The sequence below is a fragment of the Orcinus orca genome, chromosome 13 (genome assembly GCF_937001465.1).
Source record: "Orcinus orca chromosome 13, mOrcOrc1.1, whole genome shotgun sequence".
Classification (NCBI taxonomy): domain Eukaryota; kingdom Metazoa; phylum Chordata; class Mammalia; order Artiodactyla; family Delphinidae; genus Orcinus; species Orcinus orca.
This window is the reverse complement of record NC_064571.1, coordinates 46570023-46580928: the sequence shown is the minus strand read 5'-3', so window position 1 is coordinate 46580928 and position 10906 is coordinate 46570023. Positions and strand designations below refer to the sequence as shown.

The window sequence follows — 10906 nt, the reverse complement described above, 5'->3', positions numbered from 1 at the left end:
CAATTTATATACCTTCTCTTTAATCCTTTCAATAACTCAGTGAAGTGAGTATTATCCTATTTTAAAGATGAGGAATCTGGGCTCAGCTTAATTATGGATATCCTAGGATTCCCTTTATAATCACTGAACTCTTCACTAATCGTGGGCTACATATCTAACAGAAACTTTAGATATTATATCAAAATACGTTCAGGGGCTTCCCTGGTGGTGCAGTGGTTGAGAGTCCACCTGCCAATGCAGGGGACACGGGTTCGTGCCCCAGTCTGGGAAGATCCCACATGCCGCGGAGTGGCTGGGCCCATGAGCCATGGCCGCTGAGCCTGTGCGTCCGGAGCCTGTGCTCTGCAACGGGAGAGGCCACAACAGTGAGAGGCCCGCGTACCGCAAAAAAAAAAAAAAGTTCAAATGCTTTTATTGATAATGAAGAAGTATATGATATTATTTGTCCACATGTAACTAAATAAGGAAACTTGCTAAAGAAAGAATAGCAAAAATATTATATGCTATTCTTTCATTATTAATGCTAATTTGAAAGCTTGAAATGAGCAGACAACTCAATATTTTCCAACATGCATCACGTTAGCTTTTAATTCATTAGCTGTCTTTTCCTACTGTTTGCTTTCTTGCTGTGGTCTACATTTTATACTGGTGCTACAGAGCTATGTGAAAGGATTATGCTGCCCCACTTTAGTCCCAGGAAATAGAACTGCTATGAATTATTAATAGTATTGGCTTTCTAATGCTTTAATTTCACCTCTTTGTTTCAGAGAAGGATATTAGTTAAATTGGATTTTTTTTTTTTTTTTACCACTCCAGGAGCTTACTACATTTTGTAGGAAATGCTGACTTGAGTTATAGAAAATATGGTCTTCTGTTGATTTCCACCTCTACCTGTGATGGATCCTCCAACCATTCCACTCCTCTGTATCCTTGCTTAGTGATAGGTTAATAGGGACGTTTTCAAACTGTGCTCTTCAGAGCCCTTGGGATTCCCCAGTGGTTCTCGAGGTGCAGCTGGCAGAGAGAAAGGCCTGGGGGGAAGGTTCTGCACCCCCAGGCCCCAACCATTCCCTTGTTCAGAGAAGCACTTCACTCCTGCTATAAGCAGTAAGCTTTTGTGCAAGATTATTTTGGAAGAAAGGATTCTTTTCTTTAAAAAGGAGCTTAAAAATCCTGAATTAATACAGCAAATACAATAAATAAGTGTCTGTACATCTTTGGGATACTAAGAAAAATGTCTAAGGATTTTTATTGGATAATCACAACATGTATGAGCACATACAACCAATTGTGCGCTGAATTTGACCAAGGTGGCGGCAAATCAGGTGACTGGGTTTGCAGGATGGACTTGGCCCTCTTGTGGTGTTGAGATAGTCACCCTGAACTGAGTGGAGTCGGTTACTATGTTTATTTATGTAGTGAGTAAACTCACAATCACAAGAAATGCAGTAAAATCTGGGGGCTGGCAAAAATATTGATACATGGACAGATTCCCATGAACCACAGGCTTATCTTCAGCTTATTAGGTCGATCCATAGGCTTCTAACTTTCTTTAAGAGACTGAATATTGTCATTATTTGAGTTATTTCATAGGGGACTTCCATCAGCAAAATATTTACTCATTTTCTGTAATAAGAGCAACTATTTCTTTACCTTTCAAAGAGTGGGGGGAAAAAAGCAGGAGGGTTTTGTTTTGTGTGAGGTAAAAATCGAAGAGTTAACAGGTCATGCTCAGGGTTCCTTTCTGTGTGTGGACTGTGTAGTCCCTATACAGTCTATGCCCCTTCCTCTCATGCATGGAAGCTACAGACCTGAGGAGGGCAGGCAGGTGACAAAGACTCCATTCATTCAGTAAATATGTATTGAGTGCCAATTATCACTGGGCATCATGCTAGATGTTGGGGATACAACAGTGTGTAAGACTCTGACCCTGCCTTCTTAGAATTTGCATTCTAATGTGGAGGAGGCACGTAGTGAATACATAATCATATAAACATAGCAATTATAGAATGTGGCAATTCCCATGATATACACAATAGCATGGGAGTAGGGCCCTTTCTAGATAGGGGCAGTCAAAGTAAGGTCTCTGAGAGGGCAAAAACCTCAGTGCATTTTAGAAGGCCACAGCTGGCCTCTGCTGGCTGCCAAGGCCATAAATGTGTGGCACTTACTGTACTTGACAGCTAAATGTGTGCCATCAGGACCCACGAATTAGAGACAATGCTGTGGAAACCCTGAGGGGACCAATAGTTGGTGATTCTCTGAACAGGAACAGAGAAACACAGCACAGTTAATTTATTAAATGAAGAGATTTTTCCTCGGTCACTTAACATTTATCAGCACTGTGTTTTATTTTTCTTTAATGCAAAGATGGCCTGAAGAATACTTAAAAGTAATATGTACAAGATCATTGTCCTTTGCCATTCCATAAAAAATTGTTTTCACAACTGTGAAAACATGTAAGGAATGTATCCATAATGGAATTCCTGTTTCTGTTATTTCTTTATAATTGTTAACGGCAACATGATTTTGGTAAGAGAATTAAACTTTACAAAAATTAGTTTTATTTTCAAAATTTCTACATAAGGCATTTATATTAGAGGGAAGGGAGGACATGGTTATCAAGTAACATGACTTCTGTCAATAGAATTTTCCAGTTTGCATTCTCATTCTTTCATTTTTATTCATTGAACCTTCTTATTGTTTTTTAAAGCCTACCAGTGGATCATGTTGCTTAAATAAAAATACCTGAAAGATATATGCACACAAAGCAGACTCAGATTTACAGCAGAAATAATGGACTTGAGTCTTGTTCGAGAAAATATAATTCACCCATCCATCCAGCCATCCATTCAATATTTATTGAGTCTGTGAAACTGATACGTAAAATATGCTGGAGTTAAGAGCGTGTATTAGTGTATTATGATCGTGTTGGGTGCACACAGTTCATGATTCAATCTTTCTCTGCATAGTTACTGTAGCAATTCTCTGAAAGGCATGTAAGTAGCCAAAATGTGGCTAGAGAAGCTAAAATAAAGAGCAATTTGAAATTATCCACTGTGTTAAAAATTGACTAACAGAATGAATTCTGGAAAAATACATGGGGTGGTTTACCTAGGCAACCACAAAGAAAAGAAAAGAGAAACTATTATATCACCAAGGAAGTTCAGTAAGCCATCTGATTACAATATGAGAAATCACTAGTTTCTCTGTATACCAGTTGAAAAACATGATGATTAAAATGCATCTTGTTCAAAACAGCAAGAAAAATAGAACATATCTAAGTATAAACTTACCAAGAAATATACAGGACCTGAATTTAAGCAAAAAAATTTTAATGAGGAACATAAACACTTGAACAAAAGTAGACAAAATTGTTACTTTTTTTAATACAGTTTTCTTGAAGTTTAATAATTTTTCGAAGTAATTCAAGAAGGTCAAGAGAATGTATTTCTTTTTTCAAAAAAGAGATAGTTTGGTTTAAATCACTGTACTTGGTTTCTAAGTGGGTTTTTAAAAATAATTTACATAGATTTCTTTTTTTTCTTGCTTTATGAGAAATACTGATCAGCATATTGCTTCTTTGAAAAGGGGGCTCAAATCACCCAATTCTTTGTGAGAAATAAATTAAAATTATTTAATTATTGACTTCACTTTATTCATAATCAATACTCTATTCATAAATACTCTTTTTTTTTTTTTTTTTTTGGCGGTACTTGGGCCTCTCACTGTTGTGGCCTCTCCCGTTGTGGAGCACAGGCTCCGGACGCGCAGGCTCAGTAGTTGTGGCACACGGGCCCAGCCCCTCCACGGCATGTGGGATCTTCCCAGACCGGGGCACGAACCCGTGTCCCCTGCATCGGCAGGTGGACTCTCAACCACTGCGCCCCCAGGGAAGCCCCATAAATACTTTTTATTCATAAATATTCATGAAAAAGTAAAAGCATATTGAATAATTTAAATACATATAACAAATTATTTTTAAATTTTTATTTTATATTGGAGTAGAGTTGATTAACAATGTTGTGTTAGTTTCAGGTGTACAGCAAAGTGATTCAGTTGTACATATACATGTATCTATTCTTTTTCAAATTTTTTTCCCATTTAGGTTATTACAGAAGACTGAGCAGAGTTCCCTATGCTGTACAGTAGGCCCTTGTTGGTCATCTATTTTAAATATAGCAGTGTGTATATGTCAATCCCAACCTCCCAGTTTATCCCTCCTCTGCCCCCCCCAGCCACCTTTTCCCTTTGGTAACCATAAGTTTGTTTTCTAAGTCTGAGAGTCTATTTCTGTTTTCTAGGTAAGTTCATTTGTATCTTTTTTTTTTTAGATTCCACATATAAGTGATATCATATGATATTTATCTTTCTCTGTCTCAGTTACTTCACTTAGTATGATAATCTCCAGGTCCAACCATGTTACTGGAAATGCATTATTTCATTCTTTTAATGGCTGAGTAATATTCTGTTGTATATATGTACCACATCTTCTTTATCCGTTCATCTGCTGATGGACATTTAGGTTACTTCTATGTTTTGGCTATCATAGACAGCGCTGCAATGAACATTGGAGTGCATGTATCCTTTCAAACCATGTTTCTCTCTGGATATATGCCCAGGAGGGGGATTGCTGGGTCATATGGTAGTTCTATTTTTAGTTTTTTAAGGAACGTCCATACTGTTCTCCATAGTGGATGTACCGATTTACATTCCCACCAACAGTGAACCTCACTTTTCCCCACAACTTCTCCAGCATTTATTGTTTGTAGACTTTCTGATGATGTCCATTCTCACCAATGTGAGGTGATCTCTCATTATACTTTTGATTTTCATTTCTCTAATAATTAGTGATGTTGAGCATCTTTTCATGTGCCTTTTGTTCATCTGTATGTCTTCTTTGGAGAAATGTCTATTCAGAGCTTCTGCCTATTTTTTGATTGGGTTGTTTGTTTTTTTGATATTGAGCTGCATGAGCTGTTTGCAGGTTTTGGAGATTAATCCCTTGTCAGTCGCATCATTTTCAAATATTTTCTCCCATTCTGAGGGTTGTCTTTTCATTTTGTTTATGGTTTCCTTTGCTGTGCAAAAGCTTTTGAGTTTAATTAGGTCACATTTGTTTATTTTTATTTCCATTACTCTAGGAGATGTATCAAAAAAGATATTGCTGTGATTTATGTCAGACTGCTTTTCCTATGTTTTCCTCTAAGAGTTTTATAGTATCAGTTCTTACATTTAGGTCTTTAATCCATTTTGAGTTTATTTTTGTGTATGGTGTTAAAGAATGTTCTAATTTCATTTTTTTACATGTAGCTGTCCAGTTTTCCCAGCACCACTTATTGAAGAGACTGTCTTTTCCTCCATTGTACAATCTTGCCTCCTTTATTGTAGATTAATTGACCATAGGTGTGTGGGTTTATTTCTGGGCTTTCTATCCTGTTCCATTGATCTATATTTCTGTTTTTGTGCCAGTACCATACTGTCTTGATGGCTGTAGCTTTATAGTATAGTCTGAAGTCAGGGAGCCTGATTCCTTCAGCTCCGTTATTCGTTCTCAAGATTGCTTTGGCTATTTGGGGTCTTTTGTGTCTTCATACAAATTAAGATTTTTTTGTTCTAGTTCTGTGAAAAATGCCATTGGTAATTTGATAGGGTTTGCACTGAATCTTTAGATTGCCGTGGGTAGTAAAGTCATTTTGAGAATATTGATTCTTCCAATCCAAGAAATGGTATATCTTTCCATCTGTTTGTGTCATCTTTGATTTCTTTCGTTAGTGTCTTATAGTTTTTGGAGAACAGGACTTTTGTCTCCTTAGGTAGTTTATTCCTAGGTATTTTATTCTTTTTGAGGTGATGGTAAATGGGAGTGTTTCTTTAATTTCTCTTTCTGATCTTTCATTGTTAGTGTATAGGAATGCAAGAGATTTTTGTGCATTAATTTTGTATCCTGCAACTTTACCAAATTCATTGATGAGCTCTAGTAGTTTTCTCATCGCATCTTTAGGATTTTCTATGTATAGTATCACGTTGTCTGCAAACAGTGACAGTTTTACATCTTTTCCAATTTGGATTCCTTTTATTTCTTTTTCTTCTCTAATTGCCATGGCTAGGACTTCCAAAACTATGTTGAATAAAAGTGGTGAACGTGGACATCCTTGTGTTGTTCCTGATCTTAGAGGAAATGCTTTCAGCTTTTCACCATTGAGAATGATGTTAGCTGTGGGTTTGTCATATATGGCCTTTATTATGTTGAGATATGTTCCCTCTATGCCCACTTTCAGGAGAGTTTTTATCATAAATGGGTGTTGAATTTTGTCAAAAGCTTTTTCTGCATCTATTGAGATGATCATATGGTTTTTATTCTTCAATTTGTTGATGTGTATCACACTGATTTGCAGATATTGAAAAATCTCCTGGTCCGGATCTTCCCGGACCAGGGCACGAACCCACATCCCCTGCATCGGCAGGCGGACTCCCAACCACTGCGCCACCAGGGAAGCCCTCTGTTGATGATTTTTGCATCTATGTTCATCAGTGGTATTGGTCTGTAATTTTCTTTTTTCCTGGTATCTTTGTCTAGTTTTGGTATCAGGGTGATGAGGGCCTCAGAATGAGTGGGAGTGTTCCTTCCTCTGCAATTTTTTGGAATAGTTTGAAAAGGATAAACTTTTCTCTGAATGTTTGATAGAATTCACCTGTGAAGCCATCTAGTCCTGGACTTTTGTTTGTTGGGAGTTTTTAAATCATGGTTTCAATTTCAGTAATTGTGATTGGTCTGTTCATATTTTCTATTTCTTCCTGGCTCAGTCTTGGGAGATTGTACCCTTCTAAGAATTTGTCCATTTCTTCTACCTTGTCCATTTTATTGGCATATAGTTGCTTGTAGTAGTTTCTTATGATCCTTTGTATTTCTGTGGTGTCCACTGTAACTTCTCCTTTTTCATTTCTAATTTTATTGATTTGAGTCCTCTTTTTTCTTGATGAGTCAGGCTAAAGTTTTATCAATTTTGTTTATCTTTTTAAAGAACTAGATTTTAGTTTCATTGATCTTTTCTATTTTTTTCTTTGTCTCTATTTCATTTATTTCTGCTCTGATCTTTATGATTCCTTTCCTTTTACTAACTTTGGGTTTTGTTTGTTCTTCTTTCTCTAGTTGCTTTAGATGTAAGGTTAGATTGAGGAAAGAACCTCATTTTAGATGCCTATGTATGCACTCCAGTATCTAGAATATACCTTGCATACAGTGCTACTTAAATACTTATTGAATTGAATTAATGGGTACTATTGGATTATGTGGTTCTTTTACACATTAACGGGGAGTGGGAAAAAATATATACCTCATTCCAATCACATCCTCACTAATTAGATAAAAATTTGTGTAAAAATTTGTGACTAGTTATTTTTTGGCTAGGAGAACTCTTATGTCTGCCATTTCCAGACCTGAGCCACCCCATTGCAAGGGCAGCACATGAAGAGTGAGGTCTTAGGGCTTGCCAAGTGACAGATGACCAGAATACTCCTAGGTGAGTAGGCACGTCAGGCAAGACAGTTCTTAGCAACACAGATGACATGTGTGGAGCCATGGCACAGAGTGGCCCTCCCCCTACACATACACAGACATACACAGTGTAAACAGAGCTGACTCACCTAACAGCATGACCATTCTGCTCCTACCAGTGGTGTAAATTCCTCCTTGGCCATAGGTCTAGCCAGTGAAGAAGTTCTTGGTGGTGCTGAAGATCAACTACACGTAGATAGTCAAGCTCTCAACTAGTTAAATACACAGAGCTCAGGTGGATTAGTCATTGCAGCTTTGATGTCCACTAGTCCAAGTCCTGGACTCAGTGGTTCAAGTTCCTCTCTTATTCTCACTGGAGCCCATTCAAATATGGCTTTCACTCCACCAACACTGTTCTTGTCAAGGTCATCAGTGACCCCTGTGTTACTAAACACAATGGTCAATTCTCAGTCCTCACCTTACTTGACCTGCTGGCAATGTTGCCCCAGTTGATCTCTCCCTGTTCCCAGAGGGCTTCATTTGACTCTCAGGACACAATGCTCTCCCAGTTTTTCTCCTACCTCACTGGATGCTTTCTTTTCCTTTGCTGGTTCTTCTTCTACTTCCTGAGCTCTTAACATTGGGATGCCCTACAGTGCAGTCTGTGGACCTCTTTCCTTTTCTATCTACATTGACTTTCTTGGTGATCCCACCCATTCTTATGGCTTTCAATGCTATCTACAGACAAATTCCAAATTTCCTCTCTCCAGATTCATAGATCCAGCTGCCTACTCAACATCTCATTTAGATGTTTAACAGACATTTCAAATTTAACATTCCATAACTGAACTTCTGATCCTTCCCCCAAATCTGCTCTTCTCACAGTCTCTCCATTTCAGTAAATGACAATTCCATCCTGTAGTTTTTCAAACCAATAACCCCGGTATCATCCTTCAGTCTCCTCTTTTTCTCACACCCACATCCAATCTGTCAGCAAATCCATTGACTATACCTTCACAGTATATCCAGAATCTGATCACTGTCACCACCACCACTGCTCCTACCCGGGCAAGTTACTTAACTCTTCTGTGTCTCTTTCCTCATCAGTAACTTAGGAGGACTAATGGACTATAGCTTACAGGGTTAATGTGTGGATTAAAGGAAATAGTGTATGTAAAGAATTTAGCACAGTGCTGAGCAAACAGGTAGTGCTTCATAAATGTTAGCTTTTATTTCTACTGGCCTTTCTGTTCTAGAAGGTTTCAAGGAGATTTGACTGGTAATGTTGAAGCCATCAGCCGTTTTCATAATAACTGAACTTCATTCTTCAACACATGCAATTTTGATTTTTAAGATTTCAACTAAATGAGTTGAAGAAAAGAAAATGTTGCTGTGCTGATGGCTTAGCTTATGAAAAAGAATAAAAGCTCACCTTACCCAGAAAAATTGTCACAAATAAGAATCAAAAAGGGGGTTAAAACAAACTACTATTTGTAAAATAAATAAGATACAAGGATGTAATGTACAGCACAGGGAACATAGACAATATTTTATAATAACTTTAAGTGGAGTGTAATCTATAAAAATATTGAATCACTATGTTGTACACCTGAAACTAATATAATATTGTAAATCCACTATATGCCAATAATAGAGTTAAATAACACAAGGGCAATCTTGAATCATTGTCATTCTTCTCCAGCCTGATTAAGAGTAATTTTCAGCTAGTCAGACAACTTTAGCTTAGAAAATATTCTTAATTCAAGGTTATGTGAGATTGTTACATATGATACTGCACAGCTGTACACAGCACTAGCTTCACAACCTCAAAGACTTTTGGGAATATGAGGAAACTTGTAGACTGTTTCTACAACTGGGATAACAGCCATCATTTGTATAAAACTGCCTATTATTATTAACCTGTAGTCCCACTTAATCTGAAACGCCAACTAATTATTAGTAGGTAGAAAGATTCTGGAAAATCCTTAACAATATCTGAGGTGTTAGCAATATTACAGTAATCTTGGAATTTATATGAAGCATCTCATTAAGTACCAAATGTATAAATTATCACTTATTAGTGATATCATGTATAAATTAGACACATGATATCACTAATAAGAAAAAACACTATATAAGCAGAAAAAGTTTCCGAACATTTACTCTGTCTCTTTAATGCACTTTGCTAATATATATGGTAAGAAATGGTTTTTGAATAGAAATGGTTTTTGAATAGATAAGAAAAATATTCATCTAATTTTATTTTAATGTTTAAATAAAGAATAAATGTGATTTTTTCCATATTCTTTCATTCTTTCTCTCTGTCTCATTCTGCACATACATATATATAATCTACCATGTGCTGGGTAAGGAGAAAAACTCATGGTGCATTGTTTTTCTTCTTTATAAAAATATTTTTATCCTTTTGCATACAAGAGCTAGGTAGTAATGGCATCGGATGTTTTAAGAGGAGGGAAATAACCCCAATATGAAATCATCCAGAGTTGACTGTGCTTAATTTGTCATTAGCTTGTCTTTGTCCACATTTAATTATATGTTAAACTCTGTGGTATTCTGATATAAAATTTTCACGTTGTACAAATCATGTATATATTTCACATCATATGCAGAAGTTACTTAGTAAATGTAAACTCCCATTATTACTCATCGTGGGATCATTTTAGCTAATCTATATATACTTAAATGCTAATTTTTATTTATTTTTGTATTTTTTGTAGGAAGTCCTGGCTGAGCAACGTTGGAAGTCCTAGTTCTCGCATCGATCGCACGACCTTTTCCAATGAAAAAACCATCTCTAAACTTGAATACTCTAATTTTACTATTCGATACTAATAGGAGAAAAATTAAAATTGTAACGCTCATACTGCACAAAAGACACTATGTATTCTTAAGTCTATATACTACAATGATAGTAGCAGAGTAGGGTAAAAAAAGGAACTTTCTGTTCTGAAAGCTACAACATTATATGTTACTAAAAATGTCTGACACTGAAATAGTTTTGCTCAAATATGTTTTTAACAAGCCAAAACTTAGTGTTCTAAAATTTAAAATGTCATTACAAAATATTTAATATGAATATTTTACTGTATTTAAACTTGTCTCGGAATCTTTAATTCTAATATTATGGCATACATGTTATTTGGCTGGACATAAAATAAAGTTAACCATGTAAAAATTATTTTTAGGTATTGTTGTCTGAATTGCATTCTAAAATCTCTGAATAATAATTTGTTGTTAAAGTTGAATAATTTGTTTAATAACAACAACAACAAAATAACCAGTAGTTAGATATAAATGTATATGATGATCAGCATAGCCCTAAAATCAATAGTTTCAAAAACTCTGGTTAAATGAGAACATGACTCAGTACTTCGGTTGGAAGTACTT

General features: G+C 36.2%; 1 protein-coding gene across 4 annotated transcripts in view; it reads left to right on the top strand.

Moving 5' to 3' along the window:
* The window catches only part of ACYP2 (acylphosphatase 2), a 176364-nt gene extending 165667 nt beyond the window's left edge, over positions 1-10697 (top strand). For 2 of the 4 annotated variants that reach the window (XR_007470859.1, XR_007470858.1), the window contains one exon: positions 10237-10429. Coding sequence is in view for 2 of the 4 variants with exons in the window: in XM_049695980.1 (XP_049551937.1) it covers positions 10237-10351 (115 nt within the window). In the remaining 2 variants the exon portion in view is untranslated. Of the gene's footprint in view, positions 1-10236 lie in introns of all 4 variants that reach the window. The other 2 variants (XM_049695980.1, XM_004284362.4) reach the window with 1 other exon arrangement.
* The last annotated feature ends 209 nt before the right edge of the window (positions 10698-10906 follow it).